This window comes from Hypomesus transpacificus, chromosome 2 (assembly GCF_021917145.1).
Source record: "Hypomesus transpacificus isolate Combined female chromosome 2, fHypTra1, whole genome shotgun sequence".
Classification (NCBI taxonomy): Eukaryota; Metazoa; Chordata; class Actinopteri; order Osmeriformes; family Osmeridae; genus Hypomesus; species Hypomesus transpacificus.
In genome coordinates this window covers 7,800,753-7,813,997 of record NC_061061.1, presented here as the reverse complement: position 1 = coordinate 7,813,997, position 13,245 = coordinate 7,800,753, and the positions used below count along the sequence as shown (strand labels likewise).

At 40.1% G+C, this 13,245-nt stretch overlaps 1 protein-coding gene across 1 annotated transcript; it reads left to right on the top strand.

Moving 5' to 3' along the window:
- The first annotated feature begins 10,453 nt into the window (after positions 1-10,453).
- hint3 (histidine triad nucleotide binding protein 3) lies at positions 10,454-13,176 on the top strand. Its single transcript, XM_047035276.1, has 5 exons — positions 10,454-10,609; positions 11,168-11,285; positions 11,570-11,639; positions 12,259-12,385; positions 12,607-13,176. The coding sequence occupies exons 1-5, from the start codon at positions 10,490-10,492 to the stop codon at positions 12,652-12,654; spliced, it is 483 nt and encodes a 160-aa protein (XP_046891232.1). The 5' UTR covers positions 10,454-10,489; the 3' UTR covers positions 12,655-13,176.
- Positions 13,177-13,245: the final 69 nt, after the last annotated feature.

Here is a 13,245-nt window from a genome sequence, read left to right as displayed (position 1 = left end):
CTGAACTACTCAAACTAGTGCAGGACATTAACGTCATCGTTCTCAGCCACTCCCTCTGTTCGCTGATTGGACCTACAAAAAATGTGTTTCTGAAAACCGACTTCAAAGTCAAACTCCCAGACCTAGTAGAGAAGCAAAATCCAAATTGAGCAGAAGTACGTAGGAGGGCAGAGCCAGGCTAGGAACCCCGAGGACAAACGCCGAGTTTATCATGTGAAACTAAACAATATCAGAAAGCAAGCTGAGAGAAGACGGAAGCATAACAAACTGAGTCACGGCGCAGTACAAAGTTAACCAAACCCTTTAATTTTTTTCCGTGAATTTTCTCTGAAAATCATTCCAAACACTATCATCGCAATTTCTTCCTGCATATCGTCCGCCATGCTTATTCTTAAATCTCGACAGATTTTGCAAGATTTCTTGTGTTAACAGTCGGGACACTAGTTGGAAATATGTTTGTGTGTGGTGTGCTGTCTTTGTCAATTAATGGCACACCACACACTGTAGGAGCAAAATTGCTGAATCTAGGATTGTTTGTCCTCATGTTTGTGGTCTCTCACAGTTTGAAGATCTTGTAAGATTTAAAAAATTGTTTAGTGTGTCCCCAGTGTAACCCTTGTTAGTTTCACTTTCTAGAAGTGGATGAACCCTAACTCTAGTCACATTAGTATTAGTACTGTGTATTGTGAGACACTCCCTAAGCCCTCCCCTTTTGCGTTCCCGCACTCGCACCATTAACGGAGAGACCCATAAAGGTCAAGATGTTGATGTGATTGATGCCAAATAAGTGGCTTAGATAAAACATTGAACTTTTTTACCACAGACTACAAATAGAGACTGACTACAGGAACATTTCGTAGAAGAACTGTTGGTTTATTTTGAACTTATCCTGGTGATGTTGTCTAGTAGTGATGGGAAGTTCGGTTCCTTTTACTGATTCGGTTCTTTTAATCTTGTTCAGTAAAATGAACGAATCTTTTTTCGAGTCATTCGTTCATTTCAAAGGGGGGAGGGGGGGGCTATACGTCCACTGCAAACACGTATCATATTCTCATGTAGGTTAGTGCATGACATGTGCACCAGCAGATACTATTTCAAAAGAAATTCCTGCATTAAAATAATGTATCATGAGTTTGTATGATTTGGTCATGTATTATCACACTAGCATTTAATTATCACGTCAAACAATTACAATGCACTAAACTGTAAGTGTAAATGTAAAGTGAAAGTAACAAAACCAGTCAGTATGATGACTTGAGCGAATATCATTCATTCACGTCTTACTAAAACATTGCGTTATGTATTATAAGTTAATGTTATACAGACATGTTAATAAAGTAGCATACATACATGATACAACACACCAGTAACCAATTGACATTGTGTATATACCGAAAATATCCGTGAATCGAGATGGTGCTGCTGTCTGTCCCGCCGAAAATCATTAAAACAGGTTGACAGCAGTGTTTTTTTTTTACTACAGCGAGCTACCGGAACCACGTGACAAAAAAGCTCTAGCTTTTTTCCTGCGTTTCACTGGCAGTGAGTGTTCACAATGTTGTAGTTCACTCCATTTTACACCAAAAATGTCAGGGAGGACTGCCTTATGTAGATACGAGTCAGCTGAAGATAGCCAGAATATCGGATTTCTTCAACCGAGCCTGTTTCGTTTGTCATTTGCCTTAGAAACCGACTTCCGTTTGCCAGCTCCATTGAAAACCATTCAAAAAGGTTGACAGCAGTGGGGTTTTTTGGAACTACAGCGAGCTACATGAACCACGTGATCACGTGTCGGCGAGATCAAAGCGTTTTTTCTCTTTTTCTATGGCTCTGGGAAACATGACAGCAAATAGGAAAACGCAACGGCAAATAGGAAAACACAACGACATTAACTTCTGACGGAAAAGGTAGGGTCTATCTAGCAGAAGATGGACCCTCCTGATTGGACAGACGGACTGTCTGTCTTTTAACAGGAAGGAGCGGTGAAAAACACGAACTGAATGGTTTTCGACGGGGCAGACAGCAGCACCATCTCGATTTACTGACATTTTCGGTATACTAACACATAATATCAATTGGTTACTGGTGTGTTGCATCATGTATATGTCTCATACTTTATTAACATTCATGTATTACATGAACAATAGGAAGCCATATTGTGAAACAGAGCTAGAAATGGCTATGCTATAGCTGCGTACCTTAGCCTAATGATTGAGGACTAGGCTATTGTTCTACTCAACATTTAACTTTCGAATGTTGAAATAAATGGGACTTGTTAAACACGTTTTTTTATTCATCAGCCCACTTACAATGTACCAGGTTAACAATATGTGTTATGTTCTGTGTACTTATATGTTATGCCAGGTTGCTTTGCTACTTATCCTAAGAATTTCCGTGCCCAGTCGGACCCTGTGTTCTTCTGTGCACCTGACAATAAAAGACTTGAACTTGAGCATTTATATTTGTAGTAGCCTACTTGATGCAAGTTGAATCTAATCAAGATAGCAATCACACCAGCAACTGCTCAATTTAAGACAATAAAGGAGTTTGGTAAATAAAACAGAATATACAAGGCAAACAATTGCATTCATTAAAACATTTCATTAAACAATATGTCCAGTGAGAGGGTCATTGTTTTTAGTGCGTGGACCTGAAATTTCTGCCGAGCGTTGAGAGCTAGCTGGACGATAGGAACCCTTGATCTGCAATTCATTGTTGCTAGCTCTAATCACTAGGCTAGTAGGAGAAGACTAACTTTGTATGCTAACGAACACCGATAACTAGAACTAATTTGTCGTGTATCTACAGTGAAGGCATTATACTCCGAAACAGGTTCTTGGATATTTCCAGTTTTATTGCTAACGCAGTAACATTATCTGAGCTCATTACACAATTGTACATAAGAAGACAGTTGAGAAGAAGAGGGCGCTCAAGGATTCTGCGCATGCGTTTATACAGTTCTGTTTATCCAATCATGTCAGGTCAGAGGTCATGGTATAACACATCAATACAAAATAAAACAATAATTATTCCTGTGTATCCATACTCCTCCCCTGAAATCTGCACCCAATACAATTACGGTATCACATTTTATTTTCACAAATCTAACCTATCAGGCGGCTTCACATTCCGCTGGGGCCTCTGAATTTGAATACTCTCTGAACTTAGAAGCGATATCACCAGAACTTTGTTGCTCAACTCTCTCAGTGGTTTCTGGATCATTTACAGGCATTGCAACACATGTATGATGAGACACATTTGGTACCACACCCACATCACTTGCATCCCTATAAAATTAATCTGATACATTTCTAATCTCCATTTCAGTAGTGATATTTGATTTACATGTCTATTGTACATTTTCCCATAAACTTTAACCAGATAAGTGACAGGACCGAGCCCCTTCACAATAGTACCAGGTACCCATTGGACACCTTCCCCTCCCCTGTGGTTACGAACCAACACCTTCTGTTTCGGCAGGAAGCATCTAAGTTGAGCCATTTTCTCAGCTTGTTTTGACAGTTGTTTGTCCTGTCTCTGTTGCATAGAATCTGTAAAACTAGGTTTGGTTAGAGACAACCTTGTTTTAAACTGACGTCTGAGAAACAATTCCGCAGGGGTTTTCCCTGTCGTAGACTGTGGCGTGCTTCTGTAACAAAACTGAAAATTGTGGACACAATGCTGTAATGTCATGTTGCCCTTCTTTCCTTTTTCAACAGCTGTTTTGAGAGTCTGTACCAAACGCTCTGCAGCGCCATTAGAAGCTGGGTGATAAGGAGAACTCTTAATATGTTTAACACCATTGTTTGACAGAAATGTCTGAAATTCAGAAGATATAAACTGTGGTCCATTATCAGACACCAGTTAATCCGGAAGACCCCAAGTAGAGAAGTATCCCCTCAAGACCTCTATAGTCTTCTCAGCTGTCGTGCTACTCATTAAAGCTACTTCTGGCCAATGTGAATAGCTATCAGTCACAACAAGGAAGTTTTGCTTTCCTTTTAGTGCAAAATCAATGTGTATCCTCTGCCAAGGTCGGTTAGGCCAACTCCAGTTGTGAACAGGAGCTGTAACAGGTTGGTTTCTGTTCAATTGACATATCTGACAATGACTTACTAGAGATTCTATGTCGGAATCAAGGTTCAGCCACCAAAAATGACTACGGGCTAAGCTTTCATCTTTACCATTCCTTGATGGTTTTCATGCAATTCCCGCAACAATTGCGACCTTAATACCTCTGGTATGACCACACGAAAACCCCACATCACACAGTCAGATTCGACAGTCAGCTCAGTGTTTCCATTCAATATTAATTGCTTCGCCCTCTGCAGTACTGAATCCGCTTTTGTCTGCTTTGCTATTTCTAGTGAAGAAACTGGCACCTTGTCCAAAAATGAGACCCTAAACACTGAATCATACGGGGAGTCTGTACCCTGAGTCTGTAGAGGTAAGCGCGATAAAGCATCCGCATTGGCATGTTGTGTAGACGGTTTGTAGCGGATGTCGTACTGATACGCAGACAAAGTTAACGACCACCTCTGTAGCCGGGCTGCTGCCAGGACAGGCACTCCCGTCTTAGGCCCTAGGATCTTTAGGAGTGGTTTGTGGTCTGTAAACAAAGTACATTTCCATCCATATAAGTAATCATTAAACTTGGTCACCCCAAATATGATCCCAAGCGCTTCTTTCTCTATTTGAGAATAATTGATTTCAGTTTTGGTGAGTGTTCGCGACACGTATGCTATCGGTTTTTCACTGCCATCTGAAAACTGTGCCCATAAGCGCAGGTGCTTTACCACGAGCTACTAACAGTGGCAGCTGCAATTGCTGCTTTCCACAATGCACATTCACTTTGATGTTACCCAACAGAACTAGCAGTTGGTCAGTGTACGTTCTCAATGTAACGTCGCACGGTTTTAACTTGTAAGGTTTCACATACACACAATCAGTCTTTACTGTATACAGTATCCTATCAGTTCGCTGTTCAGTAGACTCAGTCTCTGTAACCAATTCGGGAGTCTTGTGTCCTTGGTCCACAAAGTTCACCTCCGGGCCACCTTTGGTCCGAAACGGGCGTGCAGATGAATGTCCAGTAAACCGCCTCTCTTTGTCCTGGCGCTTATTTCTGCAGGCGCGTTCCAGATGTCCGCTCTTTCCACATCCCCGACACTGGAAATCCTTGAAGCGACAGTTCGCCGGTCCGTGTCCTTTCCCGAGGCACCTGTAGCAGTCCTGGTTGCTGTCACCGACCTTTTCTCTTGGGTTCTGTGCAGCCCTGGGCTCCCGGTGTCTCCTCATTCCGACATGGTCCGCACGTGGAGGCGCAGAACCATGCTGTTCCTTCTGCATACTCTCCAAGCCAGTACTCGTACATTCAAAATTGTTTGTTATTTCTACCATTTTCTTCCACGTCAGTCCCTCGCCAATGGCGGTATTTAGCAGTTGTCGACGTAGGTCTTTGCTGGATGTCCCATGAATTGATCAGGGAGCTGCTCTTCAAGGCTCCCGCCAAAATCGCATGTGGCTGCTAATCCTTTCAGACTGGCTATGTAATCGGCAAAAGTCTCTCCGGTCTGTTGTCGACGACTTCTAAAAGTGAATCTCTCAGCCAGTACGTTTTTCTTTGGCATGTAAAAATCCTTCAATACTTTTATTATTATTACTCACATCACTAAACGATTGAGGCGATATGAGGTCTTTTAACAACGCAAAAGTCTTTGATCCGACCACCGACAAAAATACTGCCCGTCTTCGATCTTGCTCGATTTTGTTCGCAGCCAAAAATTGCATCAGCCTTTCTTCGTAGTTTTCGAATGTTTCTGCCGTTTCGTCGAACTGCAGTCCAGTTTCTGTACTGTACAACGCTATCGTCTAAGATAGGCTAGTCAACTTCACTGACCTAGCAGCTAGCTCTTCAACTTTTACTGGTCACGACGGGAGTCAACCGTTGCATATAAAAAAAGGAAAAATCTCATCCTCGTCGCCAATTTACTGTTGTGTATCTACAGTGAAGGTATTATACTCCGAAACAGGCTCTTAGATATTTCCAGTTTTATTGCTAACGCAGTAAAATTATCTGAGCTCATAACACAATTGTACGTAAGAAGAGAGTAGAGAAGAAGAGGGCGCTCAAAGATTCTGTGCCTGCATTTATACAGTTCTGGTATAACACATCAATACAAAATAAAACAATTATTATTCCTGTGTATCCATACACTACACGTACTTCAAGTGCTTATACTCATCCTGATGTTGTGATTAGTTGACAACATATCAACTATCACGTCGTATGTAGCCTATGCCTTGCATCAAAATCATTCTTAAAAATAGCGAAAGTATCTTCGAGGGATTCATGTTTTCAAAATAGGCGTTCTCCTTCTTGGTAAAAGACAGACAGTCCGTCTGTCCAATCAAGAGGGTCCGTCTTCTGCTAGATAGGCCCTACCTTTTCCGTCTGAAGTTAATGTTGTTGTGTTTTCCTATTTGCCGTTGTGTTTTGCTATTTGCCGTTGTGTTTTCCTATTTGCCGCTGTGTTTTCCTATTTGCCGTTGTGTTTGCACTTCAGGGCCAGTGTACTTTTTACACGCAAGCATGCCACAGTACCCAGGTGAAAAAAAGTATACTTTAGAGTACTTCAAGCATATTCACATTTTCAATAGTACATTTTAAATATACAAAGAAAAAGTGTACTATCTGTGAATATACAAAAAGTATACTACCCTCATGCTTTAACCAATTTTTACGTTAATACTTTGAACACACTTTTAAAAAAAAATACTTCTGTACACTTTTAGTAAATATATTATTAAAAATATATACTTTAAGTAAAACATATATGTAATTTCTAAAGTGTACAACTGGAACTTTGTTTTTAAACATATTAATCTTTGTAACAATGCACTTAAAGCTTACTTTAAAAATAAACATTTGCTGAAATGTTGTGATATTTTAAGTTACTTTCGAAGTCCCTTCATTAATTCAGCCTTCAGTGTACTACACTGAAGGTATACATTTCGCTGTACTGTAGTGTGTAGTAGAGTAAAGTAGTCTACCTTTTTTATTTTTTTTAGGGGAGAGCGGGGGCGAAAGTTAGCCTGGCTCTGCCCTCCTACATACTTCCGCTCAATTTGGATTTTGCTTATGTTCTAGGTCTGGGAGTTTGACCTTGAAGTCGGTTTTCAGAAAAGAAAAAAAAAATGTAGGTCCAATCAGCGAACAGAGGGAGTGGCTGAGAACGATGATGTCAATGTCGTGCACTAGTTTGAGAAGTTCAGTAATGGCGGCGGAGAAGGATGCAAGCGAAGTTATTCTGCGGTTGTGGCAATGCTGCCGAATATCCATAAGTTCAAGCCGGAGCAATAACATTCCTTGCTGAGTTTTGTAGGTGGCCATGATGTTGTAGCCCTCCTCCCTACGGGGTTCGGGAAAAGTTTGATTTTCCAGCTACGGCAGCTAGCTCCGTTACAGTAGTGGTGAAGGAGTTGGCTAAGACGAACGCTTGCGACTGGTTATGGCAGATCAGAGTGGCTCTGGGCAGATCCAATAGTTTTAACTTCAACAGAGGACCCGCCTTCAAGGACGTTAACGCTTGTCAATGGAGCGATCCCAGACCCTCTGTACAAATGAAATGTGCAGGGTCTGGTTAGGACCAGGCTAGGCGAAAGTACAATTTTTCAGAAAAACGTAATTTTAAAAGAGAATGGTTTAGACATAGATATATTTTTGCTTGGGTCTATAACTTATAAGTGTGGTCTATCAATACCAGATGGTATTTTGTACAAATGTCGAACAACTTCAGTAAAATTTCATTTGAACACCAGTTGCACATTGTTACTTTCGACCCCATCAGTTGGGACGAAAGTAACACAGGGGTGGGTCAAAAGTAACACAACGATACAACCTAGATTTTTTGTGTTACTCTGGTTTTTATTACATATATCTGACTATGACCTTGTTAATATGTAACTGCAAACATATTTTGTCCATTAGTTTTGCAAAAAAACTATGAATTTTACATTTCAGTTGCATCAAATATTTATTATAATTTTTTACTGAATCAGACCTCTGTCTGTCTTTCTGACCCTCACTCTTGGCATATTCTGTTGATATAATATGACATAAACATGTTTTAATAAATGCTTTCCACAAACAGAAATTCACCACATACGCATTAGCGGCGGGACAAAAGTAACAAGTGTTACTTTCGACCCGACAGGAACTCCTGACATTCAAACCAGATTTACTTTTATACTGAAAAACTTTGACAAGACAACCTTTGAGAAACCTTGGGCTTTGAGAAAATCGCTTTGTTACTTTCGTCCCGTGTTACTTTCGCCCCCGCTCTCCCTTACAGTTTTCTTGTGCTTGTGCGGCTTCTATTTCGAAGCGGCTTATATTCCGGTTTTAGAACACAAAAAAAAACAAAAAGTGGCTTTTTTCAAGATCTCTATTGCTCAACACTTGAACGGGGGCTTATTACTTGAATGAGGAATTATTTCATGTGTCGTCTTAGTTACACTATCAGGGCTTGGAAATACAGAGTTGCTAAAGTAAGCAAATGGCTAGTAGAACATAACACTTCATAATAATTTCAGTTAATCAAACAGCTGCAAAACCCAGTGAAATGTTATAGGCTAGCTAGCAAGCTAACGCTAGCATCGCTAAAATTACCAACATTACAACTTTGGTAGTGTGACCGAGCTCTTTGTAAGTTCGTTTTAGATATAATTGTACATGATCGTGTGGACAATGAGACACGAACGTGGTCTCTTTTCAAAACTTTAATTTTACCGCTGCGCTTCTTGACATAGCCATTCGAACAGCCCTCACTGATTTCACGTCATGGTTTCACCATCAAGCCTACGGCAACTCCCGAGGGACCGTTGTCACATAGAAAGGTCTGCTACAATAGGCTATCCTCATGATTTGCAAGCTAGCTAAACTTATACTAAAATAAGTTTGTAGACATACAATGGACAAAATGAGTGACTTGGCTTTATTTCTGGAGATACTATCCACAACCGAAGTGTGTTAAACAATGCTGCTCTTGGTACCTAGAATGCCCTGCGGCAAACTGAAAAGCTACTAAGTTAAGGGCATTACCTTAGTTAAATAAGCATTGTTTGTTTTGATATGTGTAATGCTATGGTCTATAGTTGAGATAATTTGAGTGTTCACCCTGATTGGGAATGTTGTCTAGTTAGATACGTATCCAAGCTATCCGCAACACACAGCAGTTGATTGCAAGTAATCAAGAGTGAGTGTAATTTCGCCCATCGTTGGTGGTGCAATGGTAACGGCTGCATTGGAAGTGCGACTTGTATATCAATGCGGCTTGTACTCCAAATAAGATGAAGTATCAACTCTGGGGTCCATGTAATAAAAATTAAAAAAGACTAGTATACTAAAATGTGCAATGTTGAGTGAACTTGAGACTTGTAAAGCATCAGCATAGTTCAAGTTAATGAATGAATAGTTAATTTTAAGTGTGCTATTTTGGAACAACTTATTTTGTACCAAGTGTATTTTAGTTGTAATTAAATTATACTAAAGCACAATTTAAAGGGTATTAAGTGTACTTTTAAGTGCTAAAGTGGAACAACTTCAAGTATAGTTAGTACACTTAAAGTGTAACTAAACTATACTTTGTACAAAAAAAGTTGTTCTAAAATAGCACACTTCAAATCAACTAATCACTCAACAACTTGAAGTATACTGATGATTAATCAGGCTTCAAGTATACTCAAGTATGCTAAGATGTAGTATACTTAGCATATTTTATTGGGAGGGCTTCACATAGAACTGCCCGTCAACCAACCTAAACCCTCAAGAAAGAAAAGGAAAAACTCCCAGAAAAACTCCAAACAGGAGAAAAAATGGAAGAAACCTTGGGAGGAGCAATTCAGAGAGGGATCCCCTCCTCCATAGACGGTTGGTGAGAGAGAGGAGCAGAACACAGGCTAAACATAGTCATACAGTGTCAATGGGTTTTGAAACACCAAAATCCATTGTTCAACTTTATAGATGTAGGACAGGACCGGGAGACTCGCTGTTGGCCGTCATGGACTGGTTTCCGGTTGACGACCAGGTCCAGCATTGGCCGACTGACGACCAGGCAGGTGCTGACAGCTCAAACACCCCCAAACCACAGGGGATGTGTGTGTGTGTGGGGGGGGCAAGAGTTACAGGCATAATAGAATGAGATCCCCACCGGTCAAGGGTGGACTAGTACAGCGATTTAACAGAGCAAAGGGGGGTATTTGTTGCAGCCCCCAAGACAGCGACAGCCTCCCTCGGTTGGAACATGAAATCTGTTCCAGGGGAAAGAACTCAAAATATAAGTTCCAATCTTGACTGACTGAGGATAGCGCTCTCTGGTGTTTTTTGTCTTTACTGCAAGTTCTTATCGATTACATGGATAATTGATTGCTTTCCCTTTGACGCGATGATTTCTAGATTCCTTTGCAAGGTCTTTCATTAATTATTATCATGGCAACAAACGAGGATATAGGCTCTAGCCAAGTTGAGATTTCAGGCGAAGGTTACGACAAAAAGTGTATATTTTGTAAAATAGTTAACAAAGAAATGGGCACAGAGCTTCTTCATTCGGTATGTATGACGAGACAGGACCAACAAACTGTAGATCCTAGGTATACTAATGACAGACTGAAAGACATAAGATAGCATGATGCTAGCACCATTGATAGGCTAGTGATTCACAAGGCAAAATACTGGATACAAATACAATTTTGTGGTTTACATGAAACCACACAAAGATGTTTATTTTCAGAGCAATGAGCATTACAACGTGGATAGATCTTGTGCTATATTAGGGTGACCAGATTTGAGTAAAAAAAAAAAAACTTTGGGATCAAACCATCGGATCAAAATGATCGCATTTGGAGGATAATTATTATGCATCTGGCAACACTGAGAGGCGGGCGACCAATGACAGTTCTCTATACAGTCAGAGCTCTAGCACGAAGGTGGAACGTTATTCTCAGGCTTAGATAACGACCATTCATTTGAATCAGGTGTGCTGGAGCAGGGAAACATCTAAAACATGCAGGACTGAGGCTATCGAGGACCAGGGTTGGCTTCCCCTGGCCTAGCTATACAAACCGTCGTTTAAGGCGTGGCTGACAATAACCGACCCTTGTCTGACAGGACGAGGAAATCTCCTGTTTCAAAGACATCAGGCCTGGAGCACCCCATCACTACCTTGTCGTGCCCACCAGACACGTTGGCAACTGTAAATCACTAAGCAAAGCGCACGTGCACCTGGGTAGGTTTAGTAGTGTTTTATTAAAGAATCCAGTATTATATACATGCATGTGTAGAGTTGTGCAGCACTTGCTACAGTAGCAGAGGTAACACAAAACACTGAAATAAAAATCCTTATGCAAATTCACTTCTAATGTAGGCCTATTGTTGACAGGATTTAATTTGACGTGCTAAGGCATCATGTCATATGAATACAGGAGTTAGGAATAACCTTGATGGTTCTTAAATCTTGCATGTCATCCATATTTAGTTGTAAATGTAAAGCAGTGTATTATGTGCCCACAGTGGAGCGCATGGTGGATACTGGGAAGAAGATACTGCTGGAGAACAGAGTGACAGACCTCAGCGATGCCAGGTAGGCCAGCCCACAACCATACAAACCCTGCAAAACTTTACATTAAGATTACATTCACTACACTATAGCTATATAGCAAAAGTATAGTAAAAACATTATATGTAAACATTAATTGCTATGTAAAAAGGGGCAGTTGAGGATTATTAGCAATACAAATTTGATGTTAATACCTACTTACTTCTGAAAACTCAAACCTTACACACGTTTTCACATGTGTAATAACTTGTACCATTAAACCGTAATGAAGTGTAACTATTTAATTACGTGGTAGTTAATGTAGCCTAACCTTAATGTTGTGTTGCCAAATTAATTATTTGAATTTTGAATCTTGTGAAAGGAAATCAAAAGTAAAACATCCAAACTAGTTTTGATTGAGTGATTTCATACTGAAGCAAGTTACTGACAAAGCAAAAATAGACCAAAACTTAACTAAGGACCCAGCTACAAACACAAAGCAATAGTTTACCATTACGTAGTTACATAATTTCATGTAGTTTGAATACATTCGTTATTTTGTGACCACAACAGTACTAGATGAGACCCATAATGTCAATATTGATCTAGGCAGGATGTGTGAAGATTAGACACCTAATAATACATCCCTTGTCTGTATCTGCAGGTTTGGTTTCCACTTGCCTCCTTTCTGTTCTGTCAGTCACCTGCACCTGCATGTCCTGGCTCCTGCCAGTCAAATGGGCCTGATGTCCCGCCTCTTTTACCGCCTCAACTCTTATTGGTTCATCACAGTAAGCTCCAATTACATGCATGTCATCTGGGTCTAGTTCTTCAGTTGTATGAATTAACATACTCAAACACATACACTCAAGCACATAAATGTCCCTCCTCCTGTAGCAACTATAGCTTCTTAGTTCTTGACTGTCTCACTTTCTCTGTCTTGCCAATAGCAAATATATTATTTTGCCATTCTTGACATAAACAATGCCTTGTGTCTGTTCATCCCCCGCAGGCAGACCAGCTAATTGAACACCTGAACTCCAAAGGAGTGCCAAATTAAGTGAAAAACATAATTACATCATTTGAAGCTGATTTTGGGCTCGAGTCTGATTGTGTGAGAAGGTATGTGCATGTGAGGAATGTGTGTGTGGGTGAGCTTTTATATATGTGTTTGATGACTAGTAGGGGTGCTATTGCCATGATGACAAACATAATTTTTTTTGTCGTATCAAGTCAATCAAACTCAATCAAAAATATATCTTTTGAGCTGTTTTAAAATTGGCCACCAAAAGATGCATGGAAACGTACAGCATGTTTGTGAAATGATTGTCAATACATCGATCTTATAAGTAATGACAAATGTTCCAAGTTTGACCTGTAAAAAGATCAATAGAGGTCTCTTTCATCCCATTATATTTGTGTCTGTCAGGGAGCACAGTCAACAAAGGACACTCATGAGCATGTAGCAACATTTGTTGTAGAATATTGTCAAGTTAATTATTATACAGCTGAATGTTGAAGTGAATGACAATGTATTCTTGACTGAGTGCTACATTACAATAAAATGTGTTTTATCTATTGATTGATGGATTATGTTTAATGAATGTGATGCTGCTGCTAACCAGTATCAGTTTAATGATGACTGGGATGA